Source organism: Hydractinia symbiolongicarpus, chromosome 8 (genome assembly GCF_029227915.1).
Source record: "Hydractinia symbiolongicarpus strain clone_291-10 chromosome 8, HSymV2.1, whole genome shotgun sequence".
NCBI classification, from domain to species: Eukaryota; Metazoa; Cnidaria; class Hydrozoa; order Anthoathecata; family Hydractiniidae; genus Hydractinia; species Hydractinia symbiolongicarpus.
In genome coordinates, this window is record NC_079882.1 from 10,537,892 (window position 1) to 10,552,305 (window position 14,414).

Sequence of the window (14,414 nt, forward strand, 5' to 3'; positions counted from 1 at the left end):
ACTTAACACACACAAAACGTAGATTCAATAGAAATTTCTATTGTAAGAATTAGTACTAACATGCATGTGGAAGACAATGACCAACTCTTTAACTTGAATTCGGCCTAGAAATTGGTCAGTTTACATGTCCAACATGTCTTGCAACAAATTGAAGGGAATGTACATTATGCATGTGCCACATAGCTATGCTAAGAACATGATATGTAATAAAATCTTTCCCCTGTTTGACTTTGCAATCAATATATATTCATAGTATCAACTTATTTTCAGATCTTGGTGCTCTTTTTCTCTGGTGGTTTATGTCTGTTAAGAAGACCAGTTCCAGAGAAGCTTAATGGTATGATGATTTCTTAATATTTATTTTCTGAATTACACCCTGAGTTCAGGCCTTTTCAGGAATGGTGTGTGATCGCACGCGCGCACACACGCCATGTTTGAATGTTCCTGTGCGAATAATATTCTGTTCAATGAAGGTGTAGGGGAATAATATATGTAGGGAAGCCGGATTTAATTTCTCCATTTTTTTCAATTTTTTTATTTTTTTCTAAGTTTTCTTTTCTTCCTCAATTGGTATAATAATTGGTATAATAAGGTCACTTGCTTGTTATTAAGATTTATGTGTTTACGTGCTCAACATTCTTATGTTTGTATTTAGATTAGGTATGTACTAACACATTGTGTTTCTTAATATATATTATCGATAAAACATTGGTAGCAGAGGGTAGTTGCAGGAATAAGCGCATACAAGAACCCACCATTGTTTAATAGCACCACAAAGCCATATGATCGACATGTTGAAGAGGTGCGGGGGTGGAGTATTGTCACAGATCTTGACAAGGATAAACAAGGTGTAGCACTTAATCTGGTTATGCCAGAGGAAGATCCAAGCGGTATACGTGACAAGATATTTAATGAAGTCAGATTAGAAAACCTAAATACAGAAGATGGAATTACGGTTTTGTTGAATTACATGAACAATCTTTTTTTAAAAGTTGAATTAAGTGAAACGTATGAAAGATATGTGAAATTTGAGCGTTATCAGCGTGAAAGTAGCCAAAAGATGGAAGATTGCATTCTTGAATTTAAGAGACTATATAACAGAATCAAACACAAAGAGAGTGTTAGCTTTTAAACTTCTTGAAGCATCTCAATTTTTCCTATGTTCCTATATCTCTGAAAAGGAAACACTATTCAACCAGACAAAATTTTCACTTAGAAAGTTTCATGGGGATCAAGCCATCCCAGAGGGAAAGGCAGTTGTCAATACACCCCCAATAAAATTGGAAAATAAAGAAGTGAATTTTACAACAGATCGTTCCCGGCAGAATTTCCAACCTGGTGAATACAGACCTTATCACCAGTACAGTATGTATTCAGAACCACATAGAGGCAGTTTCAGACCAAAACAAAACTGGTATACACAAAATCCTTTGGATCAAAATGGTAGGCCCATTAAATGTGGACGTTGCGAATCTGTCATGCATCTCATGAGAGATTGCCCTCATAACAACGAACACCAGAAACGTCTAATAATTTCTCTGAAGAGTCCTTGACGCTTTTTACAGGTTCTAAACCAAACGATATGTGCCTTTTATCATATGAAGCTAGAAATGCTGCTGTGTTGGACTCTGGCTGTACATCCACAGTTTCTGAAGCAAACTGGTTGGCTTGTTACCTAGAGTCTTTCCCTGAAGATCATCTTAAACAGGTTAACCGTACCCCCAGCACAAAGTTATTTAAGTTTGGAGGTAGTGAGACTAAAGCTTCTCTTGAAAGTGTTGAAATTGCATGTGTTGTGGCAGGACAATCGATTAGGATCAGAACTGATGTTGTTGACAGTGAAATTCCTCTTTTGTTAAGTAAAGAGGCTATAAAAAAAGCAAAAGTCAAACTTGATCTCGAAAATGATAAAGCTTCCATTCTTGGTCGATTGGTAGATCTGGACTCCACATCATCAGGCCACTATTGTGTTCCTCTCTGGGAATCTTCAGTGGTGTTAGATAAATGCCTTTTTACTCAACTGGATAATTTGTCCATTAAGGAGAAAACAGACATGCTTCAAAATATCCACAAGCAGTCTGCTCATCCAACTTTGCTGAAGTTAAAAGCATTATTGATCGATACAGGCTACTTGGATGAGGATTGTCAACCGATTTTGGAGGTGATTTATTTAATTGTAGTACTTGCAAACAATTTTCTCGCACTCTTCCTCGTCCTGTTGTGTCACTGCCACTGGCCAAACGGTTTAACGAGACAGTGGCAATGGACCTAAAGCTTTGGAACAATTGCTACATCCTTTACTTAGTTGACAAGTTAACTTGATTAACAATTGAGCAATGGCAAGCAACCAGCATTGGTAATAAATAAAGTGATGAAAATGTGGATAGGGGATGGACTGGGAACTCATAAGAAATTTATTACAGATAATGGTGGGGAATTTGCAAATCCACAGAAAATCTCAATGTTCATACCTGCACAACTGGTGCTGAGAGTCCTTGGCAGAACGGATTATGTGAGCGCAACTATGTAGTTGTTGATCATTGTCTTTAAAAGATTCTTCATGATCAACCGGATGCACCTTCAGAAACAGCATTAGCCTGAGCCATCAATGCCAAGAATTCTCTGCAGATGTGGTCAGGTTTCTCATCTTATCAGCTTGTGTATGGTCAACAGCCACATTTACTATCAGTAGTTGTAGATAAACCTCCAGCTCCCCATGGCACATCTGGGTCAATGGATGTCGTACAACATATAAACACGATGCATGCAGCCAGAAAAGCCTTTGTTGAAGCTGGGTCAGCAGAACGGTTTGCGACACAAATTACGATCAGCATTGCAGCAAGGTTTACAAAAGACAAGATTCAAACAAATGGCGAGACCGTGGTGTGGTGATTGGCCGGGACGGCAAAGTTATATTTGTGCAACATGGCAGCATTTACGTGAGGGTGTTGTTAATCTTCCATTCTAGGCGATTACTAATTAGAATCAATTGGTGGTGGGGTTTACTTGTGTTGAACCAAGCTTTCTGGTGAAATCATTGTGTTTAGAATAGTGGTGTATATTGTGTTGTGTATAAATCAATTTGGGTTTATTTGGTGTTGCGTTATTAGGAGAATTGTGAAGATAACCTACAGGTTAGTCATACACATATTGCGAGTTTAACAGGTGTCACAGAACCGAATCCTTAAGGCTGGTGAAGAGTTTACAGTTCCAGATGATTCTATGGATCAATCAGTTAGGGGTATAAAGTTAATTCCGCTGATACTCGAAAAGTACCTCAAGATAGTGATGAATCAGATGGTGAACTGATAACACCAGCAGTTGAACCAGAAAGTCAAACAGATCCAGATAGCTTGGCAGAAACTGTAACAGATTTAAGTGAGGCTGGAAGATGCAACACTGATCAGTCTACACATTCTGTACATCAGCCATTTCCAAAAACAAAACACAATATTTTTCCGACGTCCAGATGAAGTTACCTGGAAGAAAGCCGAAGTAATTGCCAGAGCGGGTAAAGCAACTGGAAAGTGCAAATCTTGGATTAACGTAAATCAGACAATGCACCCAGTTGCATCAATTTATCTGAATTAGAATGGAAATTGGCTGACCTGGCTGATGAAGAAGTAAACATTACTATCCCAGTTAATCATCATTAGGACCCAGACGTTCTAGCAGCAAAGACAAAAGAGCTAGAACTTTGGAAAGAATATGGAGTATATGCAGAAATACCCCTAGAATGTCAAAAAATGATTTCAACAACTATTACTGAGAAATGTGTAGGTGGAAATTACCAAGTCAAAGCAGGATTAGTGGAGAGGGGTTTTGAAGAAGAAAAGATCAGTCAAGTAGATTCACCAACAGCTGGTCAACAGCTGGGAATTTTTCTGGCAGTAGTGTCAACATTTTGATGGCAGTGCAAAACTCTTGATACAAAATCTGCATTTCTGCAAGGAAAGCAAATAGAACGAGAATTTTTCCTTCTCGCACCTCCAGAACACGGTAATCAAAAGGTTCGCTGGAATCTCAATAAGGTGGTTTATGGACTTAATATTGCAGCTCGAAATTGGTATTAAAGTGTTGTTAAAGAGTTAAGTAATCTTTGTTGCTTCTGATCAAAACACGACCTTGCCCTATTCTACAAAAAAGTGCCAAAAGGTTTTCAGGGGTTGTTACTGATTCATGTGGATGGTTTTATATATGCAGGCTCAAAAGAATTCGAAGATCGTGTTATTTTTAGAGTCAAAAGTGTATTTAAAGTTGGTAAGGAGGATGAAGGGTGATTTAAGTATGTTGGACTTATTGTTCAACAAAAAGGAAACATCAAAACTCTTGATCAACAAAAACTTGCTGAATCAATAACTAAAATCCAAATTGATAATAAAAGAGCTATAAAGAAATTTGATGATGTCAATGTAGATGAACATCAATTGTTCAGAGCTGCTGTTGGACAAATCAACTGGATGGCAAATCAATGACGACCTGATATTGCTTTTGATGTTCTCGAAATGAGCATGCAGGCAAACAAACCAAAACCACTATTCGTTGCTGATGTTGCAGTTTCTTGATCAATCTGTTAGCATTTATTTAGTAAATGCTAACATTGATCAAGAAACTGCAACATCAGCAACGAATACTGGTTTTTCTTTCGTTTAAGTCTATCACAAAAACCGTGGTCTACACTGATGCTTCATTTGCAAACTTGCCTGATGGAATGTCAAGTGCTGGTGGACATATGATTTTTCTTCTTGGTGAGGAAAGAAAAGTTTGTTAAATCATGTGGAGCTCAAAGAAGATTAACATGTTGTTAAGAGCACAACTGCAGCAGAAGGTCTTGCTTTTGCTGAGGGTCTTGAAAATGCAATCTTCTTACAAGAAATGTTACAGGAACTACTTGGCGAAAAAATACCTATCATTAGTTTTACTGACAGGAAGAACCTTGTTGCCACTGTCAACTCTACAAAACATGTAACTGAGAAACAATTACGGCTTGATGTGGCCAGCATCAGAGAGATGGTCGAAAATGACACAGTAGAGTCAGTTCAATGGATCAACACCAACAATCAATTGGCTGATGTTCTGATGTAAAAGGGAGTTCATGGTGCAAAAGCTATGAGTATTATAACAAAATGGATTTTTAGAGTTGTAGAACATTGTTCATTAAACTGAGAACTATCATATGAACCAGCTTCTTAACAGAGACATTAAAACATTTACTTAGAATTGATAAACTGTTTTTTTTGTGTTACTTTTATTTACGTCTTCCATCCTCAAAGAAAGGGATTAGTCTGTTTACATGCTTCATATTCTTATGTTTGTATTTAGATTAGGTATATGTACTAACACATTGTATTGGCTGGTTGGGTTTGTTTCTTAATATATTTCATCGATAAAACATTATGCAGCAAGAATTTTTCTTGTGTTGTTTTGAAAGTTATACAGAATGTACTAATGTTGTTTTGAAAGTTTTGTGCTGTTTAGAAATTGATAGTAAGTTATTCTCCTCCCACTTAAAATAATAAGAAAACTGAAAAATTATTTTTACAAAAAGTGTTCTTTTAATGTTTTTGCGCAGTCTAAAAAAAATCTAAATGTAAGTACAAAATCTTTATACAGACTACAGTTTAGTTGATAATATTCAAAGTCTTTCGGAGCATTAAAATTATATATTTAAATTCATAACGAAGAGGGTGTTACGATAAGCACATTCCACCCTGTTTATATTATTTTTCCTGGATGGTATTGATAAGGTACTAGGTGAATTGAATTTGTGAAAGATTATTTAAAACTTTTCTTGACATTGAAAAAGATGATCACCTCAGTGACTTCAAGTGAACAAGTGAACTGAAAAATCTGCTTGCAAATAAATAAATATAAATTCCATATAGAGTTTACTTTACAATTAAATTTTATAACATTGGCACAAATTGACATTTAATTAACACAAAGACACAAACAGGTGATTAAATTTTTACACTAAATACACTTGAGTAACTACACTTGACAACACAATAGTTATATAAATTACAGAACAAACATAAAGACAAATTTTAACATAGAGCTGACTCAACACTCCCCAACGATGATAAAATTTTTACTTTATTTTGAACAATAACTTGAGTCATTGAGAAACTTGGAATCGAAGTACTGTGCAGCTTTGTATAGTTCCTCGTACAAATTAAATTCGTCAATTCGATGATTAACAAGCGATAACTGAGCGATGGGTTTCGCGGTCAAGTTTTCATTGTTATTTCAATATTTAACAAGAACTCGTCTAATTTTATCATCTCTACCATAATCGACTGATTTGATCATACCAAATTGATAATTCGAACTAAAAATTAGTAAAACTACGTTGCCTTCTAGAACATCGACATCCGATCTGAACCATTTTGGATGATCCATTAATTTGGGAACATGTGAAATTAACTAATTCTCATATCATGTATTGAATATCTTTTATTCGTTCTCAGAATTTTATGGTAATCGTTAACTACTTTCATACTTCAAATTGGACTTCGTTCATTATTTCGACCTAATCTTAAACGATTAGGGGTTATCAAATCCATGGCTTCAAAATTAGATTTGTTGTTTCCAAGAACCAAAGGTAGGTTCTAAATACTGTTTGTCGTATACGTGATCCGCCACCTTTATAATTATATTAGTCAGCGGCGGCACTTTGGTCGGTATTTTTTAACGAATATAACATGGCGCTGAGAGTAGCATGAGGCTAAGAAGAACCGCTAGAATATTGTAAATTTAAATCGAAGAACATCTTTCAAGATATTATACAAGACGTTATTATCCTGATCTTCCAAGAAACAGTGATATTCCATGACAGAACGATAACTTTCATATTATTGATTTGTTAATTATTGTGACCTGAATATAGATGATGTTAGGGGCAACCAACATTTTACCACCCCCCAAACTAGACCTAGCACTAGATAGATATGCAGCGTTTAGGGCATGGAAAGTTCGATGGACGGGCTACAGTGTTATTACATCCCTAAATACAAAAGATAAGGAGTATCAATGCACTATGCTACGATTTTGTTTTACTGAGGACACTCAGAAAATATATGAGTCCTTAAATTTAACCACCGATGGGGTGGGAGAAATAATTAGCGCTATGGAAAAATTTGTGAAAGGAATTATAAACGAAAAATTGGAAAGACATCTCCTACATATAAGAAAACAGGAACAAAGTGAACCTTTTGATGAGTTTTTAACGGACATTAAAGTACTAAGCAAGAACTGTATCTTTTGCGCTACCTGTCACAATGGCCTTTTGCGGGATCAGATTGTTGAGAGGGTATCTGATGACTCACTAAGAAGAAAACTACTAGCTGAGCCAAATTTGACGCTGAAGAAGGCTGAAGACATATGTCGCTCCAAGGAAAAAGCACAACAAGAAGTGGAAGAAAGGACTAGAAGAGAAAGGGCTAAGGGTGAGCACATCAAAGTCTAAAGTCATGATTAGTAGCATTGGAGCCAAGTGTAACCTTGTAGTTGGAAAGTGGCCTTGTGGAGTTTGCAGGAAAGGGGTTGGTAGTAACTCAATTTTTTGTCAGACTTGCAAGCATTGGGTACGTAAGAAATGCAGTAGTATTGGTGGAAGGTTAAGAGATGACATTCACTTTGTATGCAAGCGTTGCAAAGGTGAGATTATAGAGAATGAAGTATTTCCAGCTTCAATGATGTACAACAGTGGCTCGTTAGAGATAGTTGAGAACTTCTGTTACTTAGGTGATATGTTGGGCAGTGAAGGGGGTGTTGGAAGAAGTGTTACTTGCAGGATAGGTTCTGCTTGGAAAAAGTTCAGAGAGTTACTTCGTTTGTGGACTAGAAAAGTCTTGTCAATTGAGTTAAAAGGTAGGTTGTATGATGCCTGTGTAAGAAGTGTTATGTTGTACGGTAGTGAGACATGGGCAGTGAAGCAGGAAGATCTTGACCATTTAGAAAGGAATGATATGAGAATGGTTAGGTGAATGTGTAACGCCAGTCTGAGAAACAGAAAAAGTTCAGATGAGCTAAGAAGCAGGCTAAGTATCCGTAGAATTAAAGATGTTATCCAAATAAGAATATTGAATTGGCTGGGGCACTTGGAAAGAATGGAGGGGGACAATTGGGTAAGAAAGTGTAGAGACTTGATAGTTTCTGGGGCAAAGCCCAGAGGCAGACTGAAAAAGACTTGGCAGGAGGTTATAAGGACAGACTTGATACAGAGGAAGTTGAGTTTAGATCTAACACAGTCTAAATCAGATTGGAAGAGGGTCATTAACTTACCCCGTCCAACCCATGCTAGCATGGAAAACGGACGTTAAGCTGAGAATGATGATGATGATGATGATGGTGATGATGATGATGATGATGATGATGATGATGATGATGATGATGATGATGATGATGATGATGATGATGATGATGATGATGATGATGATGATGATGAAGGAGCAGACAAGCTAAAAAAAGAGAGAACAGCAGACATTATTGCAGATGCCATTATGCAAGCCAAGAAAAGTTGGAGAGGAGGAAGGAAATTCTACTGAGCACCAGCAAAACTACCTACAGAAAACAGAAAAGATCAAGCCTGTAAATATTGCAACAGGCGACATCCTTGGGGAGCAAAGAACTGTCCAGCCTGGGGGAAAACATGCATATCGTGTCAAAAGCGAAATCATTTCAAAGGAAGGGAAGTGTGTCGTGGCCAGATTGACAATCTGGAGGAAGAAGAAGAAGCAACGGAAGGTCTAGGGTCCCTTTTTCTAGGCGCTGTAAACAGCCACAGTGAAGCATTGTTATGGGAAATAGTAATGCCGACTCCCAAGGGAAGAGGCATTAACTTTAAAATTGATACTGGAGCGGATGTAACCGTGATATCAAGTGAGGATCTACAAAAATTGAACATAAACAAAAACTCATTAAAAACAACTAGAAAGAAACTAAAAGGTCCAGCAAATCAACCCTTGAAATGCTTAAGATACACATTCCTGAACTTTAGATGGGTGGAAGAAGAGAGCAAAGAAATTGTATATGTGTGTGACAACCTAACCCATGCATTGTTAGGTAAACCAGCCATTAATCGATTAAAAATAGCAACACTGCATGCAACACAGACGGTGTCTTGTGGACACATAAAGACAGAAAAAGAGGATAAGGATAACAAGAACAATGTTTTCCTAACAGAATACCCAGAAGTATTCACAGGATTGGGAGATGTGGAAGGCGATCCCATCCATATCAAGTTGAAAAAAGATGCAACACCGTACTGGGTTACTACTTCGCAACACATTCCTATACCACTTTTTGAAAAAGTCAGATCGGAACTTTTTCGGATGGAATCATTAGGAGTTATCAGCCAACAGATTGGTGCCACCCAATAGTGGCAGTGCTAAAGCCTAACAATAAGGACACCCGTCTAGGTATAGACTTGACCAAACTCAACAGCTGTATTGATGAGAACTGTATCAACTGGAGTCAGTAGATGAAACACTGGCATGCATTGGAAGAGACTGTAAGATAATGAGCAAACTGGATGCCAACTCTGGATATTGGCAACTCAGGTTAGATGAAGAATCAAAACTATTAACTACGTTCATCACACCCATAGGACGATTCTGTTGCACCAGAGGCTCATTTGGACTTGTGTAGGAAATATTTAACTAGCGTATGGACCAGTTAGTGGACAGGTTACCTGGTGTGGTAAAAAGCACAGATGATTTCCTTGTTCATGGTAAAGATGAGGAAAACCATGATGAAAGAATGCACCAACTATTAATCACGTTCTGCCAAAAGGAATTGATACTTAACCCAGCAAAGTGCAAGTTCAAAACAAATATCTCCAAGTGGAGTAGAACCATCAACATCCAAAAACTGATGCAATCGTCAACTATCCAACTCCAAATAGCTAAACAGAATTACGCAGATTTATGGGTATGGCCCAACAAATGTCAAAATACACGGACAGATTAGCACTGATAGCTGAACCACTCAGGAACTTGTTGTTGACTAAAAATTCATGGCTATGGACATTGGTCCATGACCAAGCATTCCAGGAGATCAAGAAACTTTTAACATCACCCAAAATCCTAAAGTTATATGATGTGACAAAAGTCACAAAACTTGAGTGGATGGTAGCAAATTGAATGGCATTAGTGTTGTATTATACCAACAACATGGGAAAAAGTGGCATCCAGTTTCCTGTGCGTCCAGATTTTTGACAGATAAAAAAAAGAAATACCATCCGATAGAGATAGAAATGCTAGCAGTTTCTTGGGGATGTAGGAAAATGCACATGTACATACACGGATTGATTTGAAATTCATAATGACACCTACAGTACAGTCTGAATGTAATCTAACGCGGACGCGAAACTCACATGAATAGTTACACAGAACAATAACATTGCGATAGCTTTTGTTTTTTTAAAAAAATAATTGCCTCGCTGGTAAACAATGACCCCACGCGATCGATTGTTTAATCACAATAGATTGCAAGATCAATTTTAGCAATCTATTTTGCGCGAACTCTTTTGAAATTTTTAACGAGTCGCACAAGTCATTTAATAGTTGTGAACAATGCTTCTCATATGTTTTTTAAATTAAACGCACTGGAATCTTTTTATGTAATTAAATCAACAATACATTCTCGCGCAATGTATTATAAAACTTTGCTGAAGATCTTTATTATTTAATTACTTCACGCCAATACTTAAGGGAATAGCTTATCAATACATTTACACAATGTATCTCGCTATTACAAGAATTATAATTGCTCCGATATTTCTTCGCGAGCACATTGTTTTTTAACACGCAAATATAAACTCGCAAAACCCTTAAGGGATTTTATTATACCAAAAGACAAACTACTGCCGTCCTCCAAGCAAAGGTGTGATATTAGCATGTACGCAGTAGATTACGTTCAGACTGTACTGTACCTAGTTATCACAGATTATTATTCATTATGGCCAGAACTATATAAACTAAAACAGAGTAAATCAGCCAATGTAATAGAAGCAGTTAAGGATTCCTTTGCCAGGAACGGTATTCCAGATGAGGTATTCTCCGAAAATGGACCGGAGTATGCACCCAAACTCTTCAGAGATTTGCTAAAAAATGGGGATTTCAACATACAACATCAAGCCCCAGATACCCACAATCTAATGGGCTGCCTGAAGCAGCAGTCAAAATAATCAAAAGCATGATTAAGAAATGCATTGAAAGCAAATAAGACATCAAGGCAGGATTAATGGCAATACGCAGCACACCATTTCAATGTGGATCAACCCCCGCTTAACTCATGCTAGGTCGTCTATTACAAGACCACTTACCCTGCATGGAAAAATGCCGATCAGCAAAACATACAAGAAATTTAGCAGAAGACAAAGACAACAACAGATTAACAATAATGTGCATAACAAGACAGACACACACATAGACAGTTATCACATTGGACAAAAAATGAGAATTCAGGACCACCACACACATGAATGGTCTCAAACAGGTATCATTTGTGACAAGGTAGCATCACTGTCATATAATATCAAACTATAAGACCAAACAATAATAAGAAGTAATGCAAGACACATTCGAAAAATATACTCGTTAACGTCAAGTCAACATGCAACTGGTCTAAACATATAGAAGAAAACGAAGCAACAAATGAAGATGAATTAGTAGAAGACAACATTAAAAGTAAAGCTTCTACCCAAACAACAACATATGAAAAAATGGACACCTCAAGCGACGAGGAAGCTGACTCAGATGCGACACACCCATATGACGAGGAGGAAGAAGAAGAACGAATATGGGAGATATGTAAAACACGTTCTTGTCGACTAATTAAAGTAAGAAAACCCACCGATTATAATGAATTATGAGGAGAGTGCAGCAACAGGTTGAGAACAGGCTTTGTTATTTACGGAGAAATAATATGTTTATTGAAGAGATTTGACGATTTGCCAGTTAACTACATAGTATTATGTTGAGAACACATTTAAATACATTTATATATTATGTTACATACGGTTAGGAAGGAACATGTTGTATACGTGATCCGCCATCTTTATATTTATATTAGACGGCGACGGCCCTTTGGTCGGTATCTTTTAACGAATATAACACTGTTTGCGATGGACGATGCTATTGTTTCCCATTTAATAATCGAAAGTTTTGAATTATGTAAATTCTTCTCAGCGAAACTTTTATTTGGCGAATCTTACTCTCGACTTTACCATGCATTGTATGAGCAGCAACAGGGCATACTTTAAATTCAACCGCTTCGTTTTGATGAAGCTGATATTTAATGTTAACAAAGTCCAATCGCATTGATTCGTAACCTTTCACTAACTGACTGCCTTCATCTGGAAGGAGTACTTTTGAATAACCGACTTCAAATGCAAATCTTGTGAAGGCTTGTAAAAATGTAGAAGTGCTGTAATCTTCATCACCTTGATATTAACTGTTGACGTTGTTGTGCAGCAAAAAACTATCAACCATATTTTGACAGTGGTTAAAATGGACCTGAAAGGTCAAGCTGTGTAATATAAAACACAGGTTCAATAGTTAGATTGTGTTTTGAAACAAGTCCCATTACCACTTCCAATGTCCTCCAAGTACCTGCATCTTGCGCAAGCAGCTTTCATCTTTTTTACCAATGATCTTCCTTCAATGATGTAAATCTGCTTTAATACATATCTTCATGTTGTCTCAACCTCTGAATGACGTACAGTTTTGTCATGCGAGTGAATATTGTTTACAACACTGTATGCTATCGGTGAATGTCAGTCGACCACTGAGACACAAAATGTTGTTGATGACAGTTCCTTCATAGCTTTTGTTGCTTGTCCAACAATTGTAACTTCATCTGTTGGAAGAATCCTTTCAGAGTAAAGGAGAATTCCATTCTTTCCGTATTGATTTGACTTCAGGAATTGTTTGATTTCCATTGTTGCCTTCTTGCGGAAATAGTTTTCTGCGTCTTTTATCTCCACATCTGACAGCACAACGATATTTTTGATTTTTGATGATTGATTTGAGGAAATCCTGTTTAAATTTTTTATATGACAATTTCGTATAAATCTGAAAACAATGGCGAGGATTCTTACCACTACTTTCCAGCGATGTCTGTTGGTATCGATAAGGTATTTCAAAAATTGATATCTGTCAGATATTTCTTTTGTTTAGGTAGAATCAAGAGCTAGGTATGTGGTTTGTGGTTCTTGTTCGTCTTTTGGTGGAGTTTCCTGTTTAAAGATTTTGGTTATTTAGAACAATTTTCTTAGCATCCATCATTGGAAAACTGGACTCTTAACCTTTCATCCACTCGAAACCTCTACACCAAACAGATTCAGTTAGAACATTACTAATGGAAATACATCGTCGGGTACCAATATCTGCAATCATATCTTCTGATCTGACTATCTCCATTGATCAATAGATGTGAATAGATTCTATAACTCGATTTCTTACGTATTGCTTTAGAGCTCAATTTTCATTTGCTAACCAGTACAGGACAATTTGGCAATCTGTGAATTTGATAGCTTTTTTGTGGATCTTATGAAGAGATCTTCTTACCACTTCACCACGATGTGTGTTGACAATAGCTGCATTGTGGCAGTTATTAGAGTTAACATTCCTGAGATGTCAAAGATTTCTGCCACCTTCAATGTGCAATTCCGTCTGGTGAGTTGCTCTGGTATTTGCATGATCTGCTTCACTTTGCGACCACGATGTTTCTTTGCAAAGTTAAGATCTTTGATATCGAGGGAAATTTCATCTACGATACCAAAGAAGACCAGCCACACACAGCGTGAGTCCATCAATTGATAAATTTTCTTGTGGCTTCTTCCCAGATATTGTGACACCTTTAAGTGTTAATCAACCACGATTTAGAACTAGTTCCAGTTCATCTACTCCTTGTAACGTTTAATCCATTGTTGGACAGCCTGACATACAGTCATCTATGTATATGTCTTTGCAGACTGTTTCATATACCTCCGGGTATGGTTCTTGAAATAATTTGGCAGTTTCTCAAAGACCACGTTCTGCCTGATTTCCAGATGATTTTAGTATACAAGTATCGTTGATAGCACCAGTCCTCTTCACGAAGTTTGACAGCATTATACATTTTTTGTATATCTGTATGGAATCCATCTTTGTGTATTCTCCATAGAATGAAGATTTCGACAAGATTGTTCATGTTATTTCGACCTTTGGCAAGGACACTGTTAAGGCTGAATCCAGTTGATGTTGGTTGTGATGCATCGTATACAATGCGACATGGTGTTGTTGTTGAATTATCTATCCATGCCACCCTCCAAGGAATGTAGTTTTTCATTTGATTTTTAGCAATTGATGTTTGTATATTGGCTGGTAGATTTTTAACATATTTAACAAAACAAAGTGAATGAAGTT

The 14,414-nt window shown here is 36.9% G+C and overlaps 1 protein-coding gene across 4 annotated transcripts in view; it reads left to right on the forward strand.

Moving 5' to 3' along the window:
- Window positions 1-14,414, forward strand: part of LOC130655923 (uncharacterized) — a 96,275-nt gene that overhangs the window by 3,618 nt on the left and 78,243 nt on the right. For all 4 annotated transcript variants that reach the window (XM_057458737.1, XM_057458738.1, XM_057458739.1 and 1 more), the window contains exon 2: window positions 271-337. In XM_057458737.1, the coding sequence (XP_057314720.1) occupies window positions 271-337 (67 nt within the window). The remainder of the gene's footprint in view (window positions 1-270; window positions 338-14,414) is intronic.